At 60.4% G+C, this 11694-nt stretch overlaps 4 protein-coding genes across 4 annotated transcripts in view; 2 read left to right on the top strand and 2 right to left on the bottom strand.

Annotated features, from left to right (window-relative positions):
* BOLA1 (bolA family member 1) overlaps window positions 1-193 on the bottom strand; it is a 5913-nt gene extending 5720 nt beyond the window's left edge. The window contains exon 1 of the mRNA XM_027669848.1: window positions 161-193. Within this exon, the coding sequence (XP_027525649.1) occupies window positions 161-193 (33 nt within the window). The remainder of the gene's footprint in view (window positions 1-160) is intronic.
* On the top strand, window positions 91-3193 carry HJV (hemojuvelin BMP co-receptor). Its single transcript, XM_027669858.1, has 2 exons — window positions 91-991; window positions 1398-3193. The coding sequence occupies exons 1-2, from the start codon at window positions 350-352 to the stop codon at window positions 2022-2024; spliced, it is 1269 nt and encodes a 422-aa protein (XP_027525659.1). The 5' UTR covers window positions 91-349; the 3' UTR covers window positions 2025-3193.
* Window positions 3194-5017: 1824 nt separating this feature from the next.
* Window positions 5018-8287, bottom strand: LOC113960331. Its single transcript, XM_027669853.1, has 2 exons — window positions 8010-8287; window positions 5018-6007 (listed from the first exon to the last, which is right to left on the bottom strand). Exons 1-2 carry the CDS (start codon window positions 8253-8255, stop codon window positions 5342-5344), a joined length of 912 nt encoding a protein of 303 aa, XP_027525654.1. The 5' UTR covers window positions 8256-8287; the 3' UTR covers window positions 5018-5341.
* Window positions 8288-8576: 289 nt separating this feature from the next.
* Window positions 8577-11655, top strand: TXNIP (thioredoxin interacting protein). The gene is made up of 8 exons (XM_027669856.1): window positions 8577-9029; window positions 9707-9779; window positions 9870-10017; window positions 10298-10400; window positions 10503-10759; window positions 10872-11028; window positions 11150-11298; window positions 11386-11655. The coding sequence occupies exons 1-8, from the start codon at window positions 8780-8782 to the stop codon at window positions 11431-11433; spliced, it is 1185 nt and encodes a 394-aa protein (XP_027525657.1). The 5' UTR covers window positions 8577-8779; the 3' UTR covers window positions 11434-11655.
* The last annotated feature ends 39 nt before the right edge of the window (window positions 11656-11694 follow it).

Here is an 11694-nt window from a genome sequence, read left to right as displayed (position 1 = left end):
AGGGACACAAATTCATGCCAGGGACTGAGCCCTGCATCCCAAGGGACCCAAATTCATGCCAAGGACTGAGCCCTGCATCCCAAGGGACCCAGATTCATGCCAAGGACTGAGCCCTGCACTCTGGGGGATCCAAATTCATCTCAGGGACCAAGCCCTGCACCAGGAGACAATTCCTTCCAGGAAGGGTCTCCATGGAAATCTGGAGTGGGTTAGAACAGGGAGACAAGACCTTCCAGGAAGGGTTTCCATGGAAATCTGGAGTGGGTTAGAACAGGGAGACAAGACCTTCCAGGAAGGGTTTCCATGGGAATCTGGAGTGGGTTAGAACAGGGAGACAAGAAGGGCTTCCATGGGAATCTGGAGTGGGTTAGAACAGGGTGAGAAGTCCTTCCAGGAAGGGTCTCCCTGGGAATCTGGAGCAGCCTGGACGGTGCGAGGCGGTGGGAGGAGCAGGGGCCGCCCTTGCCCACCCCATCCCTCCTCCCCAGTCTCTTCCCAGTGCAAGATCCTGCGCTGCAACTCGGAGTACGTGGCGGCGACGCTGCCCCTGCGCGGCCCCGGCCGGGGCGCCGCGTTCTGCACCGCGCTCCGCTCCTACTCCCGCTGCACCCGCCGCACCGCCCGCACGTGCCGCGGCGACCTGGCCTTCCACTCAGCCGTGCACGGCATCGAGGACCTCATGATCCAGAACAACTGCTCCAAGGAAGGGCCCACAGCGCCGCCCCGGCCCCGGCCCCCCGCCCCCGAGCGCCAGGGCTTCGAGTCGCTCGACGTCTGCGACTACGAGCGCAGCTTCCTCTACAAGCACGGCCGCCCGCCCGCCTTCCAGCACTGCGCCGCCTTCGGGGACCCCCACATCCGCACCTTCCACCACGACTTCCACACGTGCCGGGTGGAGGGCTCCTGGCCGCTCCTGGACAACGACTACCTGTTCGTGCAGGCCACCAGCTCGCCGGTGGCCAAGGGGTCCAACGCGACGGTCACCAGCAAGGTAACGCTGCTGCGACGGGGACGGGTGGCAAATCCGGGGGCAGGGCTCCCTAAAATACCTGGGGAGGGCAGGAGTTGCTTCAGCGAGACCCAGGGAGAGGGAGGAAGGAGGGAGGAGAGGGATGAAGGCTCTCGAGGGGACCCTCAAACAATCCCATTGTCATGGGGTGACCACATGGTCTGTGGGGTACCCAGAAGGATCTTACCGGGTTTGGCTCTGTCTCCATTTTCTGTTGCTTAAATGGTGCTAAGAAAAGAAGGAAAGGAAAGATTGCTGTTATCCCAAAAGAACCGTGGGAGGGATGGTTCGGATCAGTGGGGTGGACACGTGTCCTGGGATACCCCGGACACCTTGGGATGGGGACTCGGCCGCCGCGCTCACCTCCCTCCCGCCCCTCTCCCCGCAGCTCACCATCATATTCAAGAACATGAAGGAATGCATCGACCAGAAGGTCTACCAGGCCGAGCTGGACAACGTCCCGGCGGCCTTCCAGGACGGCTCGGTGAACGGGGGCGCGCGGCCGGGCGGGAGCAGCCTGGCCATCCGCGAGCGCGCGCCCGGGCGGCACGTGGAGATCCGCGCCGCCTACATCGGCACCACCATCGCCGTGCGCCAGGCCGGCCGCCAGCTCTCCTTCTCCATCCGCGCCGCCGAGGAGGTGGCCCGGGCCTTCACGGAGGAGCAGGACCTGCAGCTGTGCGTGGGCGGCTGCCCCCGCAGCCAGCGCCTGTCCCGCAGCCCCCGCGGGCGCGGGCGCGTGCCGGCCGACACGGCGCGGGCGCTGTGCCGGGAGATGCTGCCCGTGGAGGACGTCTACTTCCAGTCGTGCGTCTTCGACGTGGTGACCTCGGGCGACGCCAACTTCACCATGGCGGCCCGCGGCGCGCTGGAGGACGCCCGGCTCTTCCTGCCCGACGCCGAGAAGCTCCACATCTTCCAGGCCGGGGCGAGCTGCCCGTCCTCGTCCCCCCCCCTCCTCCTCCTCCTCCTCCTCCTCAGCTCTGCTCTTTGGGTGGTTTTGTTGCACTTTTAACCCCCGCCCGCTCCGTGTGGGACCCGGGAGAGCGGCTGGCTCCGGATCCGTGGCTGCGACCGGGAAAGACGCCTCACCTCGGATTGGGGGTCTCTGCAGCCGAAAGGAATTGGAGACCTGGACCACGGGAAAGGGGAGAGGTGACCCCCTGGTTTGCACTCGCTGCTCTCGCATGGGTGGTGCCAGCTGATCCCAGCTCCTCTCCTGAAGGCACATCCCAGTTTTTCGGTTCGATTCTCACGTGTTCCTTTTTCCCTAAGGATGTGACGTTGCAGCAAAATAAACACCCAGGGTCAGAAACCCCCTCTGCCCCTCAGAGCCTTCCCAAAACTCACTTCCCGTCCTTCTCCTGGTGTTAATCCAGCAGAATTTCGTTCAGGAGCCCTACAAATGCAGAAATAACGGACTCAAAGCCCAAATCCCAATTTTTAGCAGTTTGGTGGATTTGGGACCCTTCACCCAGAAGCAGAGCATGACCATGAGTCGGTTTTGGGAGCGTTGTGACCGAGGGGGGAATCAGTTTTGTCCATCTCCTCCTCTTCCAGGATCAACAGCAGGCTGATCTCCAGCAGTGGGAGCTGTGGAGCACCAGGCCTCGGATATCCCAGGCCACTGTTGCTATTTTTCCTTGTTGTCTTGGCACCTGTTGCAGACTTGATTTAGCCGGGTCTGGACTCGGGACCAGCATCAGGTTTCAGGGAGGGAAAAAACACCCCTTGGGAATCTCTCTCCCTTGGGCCCAGATTCTCTGCGGCTCCTCAAATCCAACCCAAATTGGGGGTTTCGCTTGGAAAACAGAATTCCTGATGGCAAAGAGCCAGCTGGGCACAGGGATGGGCAGGGGAACCCCCCAGGGAAGGTGCAGGACTGCAGAGGGGAGGGCAAATTTCGCGTGTTTCAGAGGATTTCAGCCGGAGTTCTAAAGGAGAAATGTTTTCCATAGGAAAAACTTCCCTTTATTTTTAACAAAGGACTAAAAACTTGGCCATCCCTGCCCCATGGAGATGCAAGAAGAGCCTTGCAGTGCTCCATGGGGAGAAAATCCTTCGTGGGAATAAGATTCTCTGAAGGGAGAAAATCCTCTGGGGCAGGGTTGAGAGTGCTGGAGCTCCTGGTAGAGATGGGACTGGCCCCATCCAGGAATATTAAAAGAAAGAACTGAATTTTATTTAAAAAAAAAAAATGTATAGGTACAAATTTAGATAAAAATCAATGAAATAAATAAAAATCAATTCAGCCCTTTCCAGGGTGTGGAACAGCAGCTTTTTGCCAGCTCAGGCCTCACGTTTGATTTGATGGGGCAGGACATAATTACCCTTGAGTTGGTGGTCAGTGGAGCCAATCAACAAGAATTCCACAGGGGAAAGGAGGGTTCCCAATGGAACTGGACTCTTCTTCCCCCTGGCAGCCCATCGCCTGCACCACCAGCTCCGGGCCCTGGTGCTTTCCTGGATCTCAGATGGGATCTCTCTCAGGATCCCACCTCTGAAATTTGGAGCCCAGAGCTCCCAGACTGAAAATGTCCCGGGATTTTGAAGAGCGGCCCCCGAGCCAGACAGCTCTGGTTGCAGGTTTGAGTGTGGCAGCTGAGCTGGTGTCACACCAGGAGCTGCCCAGCTGGGCTGGGCTGTGACACCCAGGAGCAGTTGTGGATGAGTTATGGAATCATTAAGGAATCATTAAGGTTGGAGAAGCCTCTGAGATCATTAATCATTAACTGTCCCCCAGCCACCGCTGACCCATGTCCCCACGTGCCAGGTCCACTTGTTGTTGAGCACATCCAGGGACACTGCCCTGTTCCAGGGCCTGAACACCCTTTCCATGGAGACATTCCCCCAAATATCCAACCTAGATCTCCCCTCTGGTCCCATCTACCAGGAGAAGGCCCCGATCCCCCCCCAGCTCCAGCCACCCAGGTTGGGCGCCTGGATGTGGAACAATCCAACCTGGGCTCGCACCAGAGCTGGACGGGGTCGCTGGGGTTGTTTTTGGGAGGTGGCACCGGGCTGGGAAGGCGAAGGGTCGCTCCAAAGTCCGCTGACGTCAATGGAAACGCGCTCGTCGGCATCAACAGCTGGGATCGGCGCCAGCGTTCCTCTCCTTTATTCCCGGCGGGGGGAAAAGGTCTGTCCTCTGCTTCAGGGCGTCCCTGGGAGGCCTCACGTCCCTGTCACACCGAGGAGGAGCATGGAATCATCTGGGGAATGGGCCGGGCCCATCCCACGCTCGGCACGTTCCCCCGGAGAGGCTGGACCCCCTCCAGGCCACGGCGCGGGTTTGAGCCCCCACGGAGCATCCACGGCTCAGAACACACATGGTCCACCCTCCCCGGAGCTGCTCACGGCCAGGAGAGCTCCCAGCAGCAAAGGAATACGGAAATTTTCCCACTTTTCAGCAGCCAAAGCTGCTCTGAGGCTGCGAGGGAGAGTTGTGGCATCCGGCCTGGGGAAGAGAAGGCTTTGGAGAGACCTCCAAGCATTCTCCAGTGCCTGAAGGGGTTCCAAGAGAGCTTTGTCACCCTTTTTTTTGTTGTTGTTGTCCCTCTGTCACCCAGGGGTGGGTGGGTGGATGGATGGATGGATGGAAATCCTCCTCTGCCGTTCCTGGGAAAGCCTCTAGGTGTCCACAGCAGCCAGTGCACGGGGAGGGCTCCAGCACCCTCAGAGCTCCAGAGCCACGGGATGTATCCATCCTCATCCCAAACAACCAGGAATCACAGAATTCCAGCCTTGTTTGGGGCGGGAAAAGACCTTAAAGACAATCTCATTCATGGCAGGGACACCTTCCACTCTCCCAGCTGGGCTCCGAGCCCCATCCAACCTCGCCTTGAACACTTCCAGGGATGGGGCAGACACAAATTCCCTGGAAAACCTGTGCCAGGGCCTCAGCACCCTCACAGGGAAGAATTTCTCCCCAAAATCCCACCTAACGTGCCTGGGGAGGCTGGGGGAGGTCACATCCTCCCGGCCGGAGCAGAGCTGATGTCACCGCCTCTTCCTGCCCTGAGCAGATGACAAACACGGGACTTTCCAGACCCCGAATCTGAATTCCTCCCTGTTTATGGATGGCCAAGCTCTTGTGGAGCCTTATCCCGGGCTTTCCCTGCTCCAAAAAACACCGTCTGGGCACGAAAGAAGGGAAGAAATCCCACCTGGACAAAGAAGCACTGGGCAGTGGGAGCGTCCACATCCCGGTCTCCAGTAGGAGATGGAAAAGTGGGGCTCCAGGGGGAAAATCTTCCTGCCCAAGCCCTGAGAGGACTTGTCCCCACTCAGGGGAGGGGTAAAGGGGACCCTGATCTGTGTGCCTGGAGAATCTCAAACGGGGGGGGCACAAGCCTCTGCCGGGGATAAAACAGCAAAAAAAGGGGATTTTTGGGGAATCCTCAGTGAGGATCTGCCCCAGGAGCTTTCCCAGTTGCTCCTGGAAGATTCCAGACGAGTGTCAAACCTCTGTATCCAAGCAATCCCACAGAACTGAGTGTTCCCTGCCTCCAGCCAGGCCCTACAGACCTTTCCCTCCACCCCCAACCCGCTGCTGTGGTTTAGGAACCAACCCGGAGCCTCCAATCCTGGAAATCCTGGCCGTGGGACAAGGGGTGGCTTTCCAGGAGCCATCCCAGTCCCACAGTCCCTCGTTTTGCAGCTGGGAGCTGTTCCCAACAGTTCCCTGCACACAAACAACCGGAGGAAATGCCTTTTCCACCCCAGCTCCCGACCGCACACCCGGGACACTCTGTCCCCACGCTCCAGCCACTGTGGATCCCTTCCCAGCCCTCTCTGCCCCTCCCAGCCGGGAATTTGCTGGAAGGGACCATATATGGTGAAAACCATGGAGCAAACAGCCCCGGAGAGGCTGCGGGGCTGCCGGTGCCCCCCGGCTCTCCGACAATCCCAGCTCAGTGCTGGTTGTCCAACAGCCAGGACAAAGGCCAGGCTGTCACGGGAACAGAGTGGCTTCTCCTGGCAACCGATCCCAATGACCTGGAGCAGAAAAACACGGATCTTATCAGCGCCGGGCGCTGTGCCGGCAAAAACAAGTCTGTGCCATGCCCAGTTCCTTCCCCGGGACCCACCCAGAGCCCAGTGAGTCACCTCAGGGCCCCAGTTCCTCGCTCTGTGGCTTTGGAAGTGGGTTATGCCTGGGAAAAAGTGTTAGTCACACCGGCCTGGCCATCTCTTGCCCCCGGCCAGGAACTCTGGGAAAAGCCACGGATCCAATTGCTCTCCCCATCCACTCCCCCTCAGCAGTGGGGGATCCTCCAAGCACCAGGATCCTGCGAGAAAGCAGCTGGGAGGGGGGTGCATGCCTTAAACAGCAGTTTAGTGGGAGCAGGAGGTTGTCCTCGCTCAGAATTCCTGGTGGTTTCTCCTCCTGATTCCCCTGTTTTTGAAGGACATTGGGAAATGTGGCTTTTTACGAGCGAAAATCCCGCAGCGTTCCCGACCTCCCCGGATCCATCCAGAGGTGTTGCCAGTGCAGGAAAACCTCCTGGAGCAAGTCTGAGCCCCTTCTCCTGAGCAAGGGAATTCAGGGAGGAGGGAGGGCTTGCCATGGGATGGGGGTTAGGGGGGGAAAGGTCAGCGCTGATTGACGGGTCTGGAGGAATTCAGAGAGGATTTGGGATGTGGAACGTGCCTTGGATCATATCCTTGGCAATTTCCTTGGCATTGGGCTTCAAGGCCCTTTGGCTTTGTTGGAATGTGTCCGAGCAGCCCAAGGTCGGTTTTCTTGGAAAGGTGGAAACCCACGGGAACTGGAGAGGGAGAGAGCGTAAACACGGCTCCGACGGGAACACGGATCCAAGGGGTCAAATATCCCACGGCTGGCAAGGCTAAAAAAGACCTCCCCACCTTTTGCCAAATTAGAGCAAATCCTTAATTCTCCGTTAATCCAGCGCTTTTTTTTTCCCAGCGGGAGACAGTGAGGAAAAAGGTGCAATTCCTCCACTCCGCACCAAACCACGGAATAATTCCCTCCCAAGGAGGAATTCTGTCCTGCGGTTTGGCAGGAGAGCAGTTTATGCCCCACGGTTTATCCGGTGCTTTATCGGTTTATACGATCAGGTGTGAATTAACTCCGGGGGAAGGAGGGGATGGAAGGGCAGGAAAAGCGCCAGGAACACTCGGACAAACAACCTCTGAAGGACAACTCCCAACAAAAGCTTCCCACCGGGGTGGGAAGCACCAGGAGCCCCCATTTCCATTCCTCCGGTGCTGGGTGGCTCCATGAACATTGTTCTCCCGTTTCCTCTGCTCCCAGCACTTTCCTGAGCTGGGAAAGCTCTGAGGGTCGGGAAAAGAGGGGAAAGAGCCGCCGCCCTGAGCCAGGGAGTGAAATCTGAGGGTTTCTCGGAGGCCAAAGTCTCCTGGGGGGGGGTTAAACACTGTTCCACTCCCCAAATGCCAGCTGGAAAAGGGGGCCACGGTTTATGGGGTGGATGTGGGTGTTTGCTGCCCCTTGGATCAAGGTTTAGGGGGGATATTTCGGGGAAGATGGAGTGGGAAGGGTTCCTGAAACAGGGTGGGAAGTAGCAGAGGTGGTGGAACCTACAAACACACACTCATATACACCCCAGTAGGAGGGAAGGATTTGATCCTGAACCCCCAAATTCACCCTCATTTACCTCAAATAATGAGGGGAGTGTGCGGGGGTGGGAATACCACAGAGGGGGGAGCTGAGGGGACCCCTCAGAATCAGTTGAGAGCAGTCCAGGGGGGCTATGGAAAGTGGCAGAGGGGGGAAAATCCCCCCCAGAGGGATTCAGGGAGCTCCCAGGGGTCAGGTTCGATCCCGTGCCCCAAATCCACCCTTATTTACCCCAAATAAGGAGGAGTGGGGTACCCCAGAGATGGCCGAGAGAAGGCCGGGGGGGCTCTGGGAAGTGGCAGAGGGGGGCAAATACCTCTCTACCCCCCTCCCAGGGACTGAAGGAGCACCCCAGGATCTGGTTCTATCCCGTACCCTGAATCCACCCTTATTTACCCCAAATAACGGGGGGGGGGGGTGGGGGGGCTCCGTGGGGGCTTCGGAGAGGCTGAGGGGGGGCCAGGCTGCCCTGAGTGGGGACGGGGAAACTGAGGAAGGGGGTGACCCCACCGATGACCCCCAGGGCCGGCCCGGCCGCTCCCAGTTGTCCCAGTACAGCGCGGCCCGTCCCAAACTGGGACCGGCGCTCCCCCCCCCAGTCCCAGCGCTTGGGAACATGACATTCTGTTCCGCGCTCGCCATTGGCCGCCGCCGCCGCCCGTCCTCGCTCGCCATTGGCCCTCCGCGCTGTCACTCAGCCCCGGCCGGCTCCCGCCCCCCCATCCTCCTCATTGACCACGCGCGCCTCTCCTTCACACGCTGTCCACGCTCCGCTCGCGCCGCTCCGATTGGCCGGCGCCGTTGTAAACAACGCGGCGGCAGCCAATGGGCGCGCTGATCACGCGAGCGGCTCGCCTGGCCACGCGCCCTCGGCGTGGCGCCCCGGCAGCAGCAGGCGCGGGCGGGGGGGGGGGGGGGGGGGGGAGCCCGAGCCTATAAAAGGCGCGGCGGCCGGGGCTGAGCGCACAGCGCTGAGGGCAGCGGCGGGCGAGGACTTTATCGGCGCGGAGCAACTTCTGAAAAACCTCTGCTCTCGCCTCTGAACAAAGCGTCCGTCCAACCAACCTTTGTGCCTGCGACTCGCCTGGTTCCAGGCGGGCTTTCTTGCTCCAAGGGTGATAAAGCCCCCCAAGCTTTCCTTTTTGCGTCCCCGCGCTGCCCCAGCCATGGTGATGTTCAAGAAGGTGAAGAGCTTCGCGGTGCTCTTCAGCGAGCCCGACAAGATCTACTGCAGCGGGGACAAGGTGGCCGGGCGTGTGGTCGTGGAGGTGGCCGAGGTGACCCGCGTCAACGCCGTCAAGGTGTTGGCGTGTGGGGTGGCCAAAGTGACCTGGGCCAAGGGCCCGGCCCAGTGCCGGCAGGAGATGGAGTACCTGCGCTTCGAGGACGTGCTGGCGCTCGAGGAGCAGCCCACGGGTGAGGGCACGGGGCTGGACGGGTACCCCCAGCCCAACCGTGCCCCTGGGCTTGGCCCCATGGGGGGCTGCGGTGGGGCTGGATCGAGGGCAGAGGGGTTTGGGAGGGGGCAAAGAGCCTCGGATGCCCCTGTGGTTGGCACCGTGGGGGCTGTGGTGGGTCACTTGGTCACCAGCATGGAGTTGATGTTGTGCCTTGAATCTGGGAGAGATGAGCAAACCCAGCACAACTTAGGAGCTTCGGAGGGTTTGGCCAAGTCAAGTCGAAGTTGGGGAGCTGAGGGACAAAATCAGAGGCTGGGGAGCTGCTGTGGTGTGTCCTGGCACCACAAGCAGGGGCTGGTGACAGGACACAAGGAGGGATATAGGGATCACACCCCAGAAAGGAGCCTCCTCCGAGTACGGAGAGGGGGACTGGGAGAGTGTCCAAAAGATAACCAGGAGGGACAGCTGGAGCTGGGAGATAAGGAGGAGCTGAGGGTGGGGTGGGGCCAACGGGACTCAGTGTTCTGCCCCGCGGGGTGTTGGTGAGGTGAAGGGAGCAGCACTGAGAGGACACGGGGTTCCCGGGGCGGGGGCAGGTGTTACTCAACAGCTGTGGTTCCGTCACCACTGAGAGCGGAACCAAGGATCACCCTGGAGCTCCGTCTGATGTTTCCCTCCCCTTTTCTCCCACAGATGACGACGGCTCCGTCATCCTCAGACCTGGGAACAAGTACGAGTACAAGTTCGGCTTCGAGCTGCCCCAGGGGTGAGTATGAGGCAGCACCTGCCTCTGGGGGTGGAATTAAATTGGAAAATCCCTGTTTTGGCGCTGGAGTGACCCCCTGTGTGTCTACAGGCCGCTGGGCACCACGTTCAAGGGGAAGTACGGCTGCGTGGATTACTGGGTGAAGGCATCCCTGGAGCGCCCTGCCTGCCCCACCCAGCAGGTGAAGAAACGCTTCGAGGTGATGGATCCTGTGGATGTGAACACCCCGGAATTGCTGGTGAGCCTCGAGTACTCCAAAGCCTTGGGAGGAAAGCCCTTGGGGAGGGTCAGCCCGACCCCGGGGTGTCGAGGCGTGTCTAATCGGCTTTGGGTTGAGCGGGATTAAGGGTGGGATTAAGGAGCTCTGGATAATTCCAGAAAGCGACACCAGGCCCGGTGGGTTCCCCCTCAAGGGGAATTTGAGGCTTGGTTGCAAAGAAAAGGGGAAGGAAGCGAAGGGAGGAGGGAGCAGGAAGGGCAGGATGGGGCCAGCGTGTGACCGTTCCCTCTTTCCACAGTCCCCAGTTGCAGCCAAGAAGGAGAAGAAGGTGTCTTGTATGTTCATCCCGGACGGACGCGTGTCTGTCAGCGCCCAGATCGACAGGAAAGGCTTCTGTGAAGGTGAGGGTCGCTGGGAACAGGGAATGGGGGGAGAGGGAGGTGAGTGTGGGACCAGCGGGGGAGAGCCCCGACATCCCTAACGCCGGGTCCTTGCCTCGGCAGGCGACGAGATCTGCATCAACGCGGACTTTGAGAACACGTGCTCGCGCATCGTGGTGCCCAAGGCGGCCATCGTGGCCAAGCACACCTACCTGGCCAACGGCCAGACCAAGGTCTTCTGCCAGAAACTCTCCTGTGTCCGCGGCAACCACATCATCTCGGGCACCTCCGAGTCCTGGCGCGGCAAAACCATCCGCGTGCGCAAGCTCAAACCCTCCATCCTGGGCTGCAACATCCTGCGTGTGGAGTATTTCCTGCAGGTGAGTGGGGGATCCTCTCACCCCCTCCTGATTCTCCCCCTCATCATCATCCTCCTCCTGGGGATCTCGATCCCGTCCCAACACCCCTAAATCCCGGCTCTCCCCCTTGCAGATCTACGTCAGCGTCCCGGGCTCCAAGAAAATCATCCTGGAGCTGCCGCTGGTCATCGGGAGCCGCTCGGGCATCGGGAGCCGCAGCTCCAGCATGGCCAGTCAGACCAGTTCCGAGATGAGCTGGGTCGACCTGAACCTCCCGGATGCTCCAGAGGGTGAGTGGGGTGGGGGATCCACAAGGTGGGATCACAGCGTGGGGATATACCTGGAGGAGGGGGGCTTGGAGAGGAGGGTGCACAGGTAAAAGCTCACGGGTATCTCCCTGCATTCCCACAGCCCCCCCGTGCTATCTGGACATCGTTCCCGAGGATCACCGGCTGGAGAGCCCCACCACTCCCCTCCTGGATGATCCCGACGGATTCGACAGCCCCATCTTCATGTACGCGCCGGAGTTCAAGTTCATGCCCCCCCCCACCTACACGGAGGTGAGCGCGGCGCCGGCACGGGATGGGCCGGGTGGATCCGGGGTCACCGGCCCAGCTCCCTCACCCGCTCCCTGCTCCGTCGCCCAGGTGGATCCCTGCGTCGCCAACAACAACAACAACAACAACGTGCAGTGAGCGCCGCGGCCGGCGGCTCGCTTATCCCGGACTCGGCTCCGTGTGCCGCCCGCCCGCGGCAGGGCACCTGCTCCCAAGGAACTGCCACATTCCCGGGGAACGTTCCTGAGAGGAGCCACCGCCTCCGGTGGCCGCTGGAACCTTCCAGAAAAAAAACCCCGGGCGCTCCGAGCCGGCGGAGAGCCTTCGTGGACTGGCAGAGGAGAGAGAGATGAGGGCGGATCCGGCTGGAAAAGGGCTGGAAAAGCTGCTGGGCTGCCC

The sequence above is a fragment of the Corapipo altera genome, unplaced genomic scaffold, assembly GCF_003945725.1.
Source record: "Corapipo altera isolate COAL_440 unplaced genomic scaffold, ASM394572v1 131, whole genome shotgun sequence".
NCBI lineage: Eukaryota > Metazoa > Chordata > Aves > Passeriformes > Pipridae > Corapipo > Corapipo altera.
Note: the sequence above shows the minus strand (reverse complement) of the source record. Positions and strands in the feature narration are given on the sequence as shown.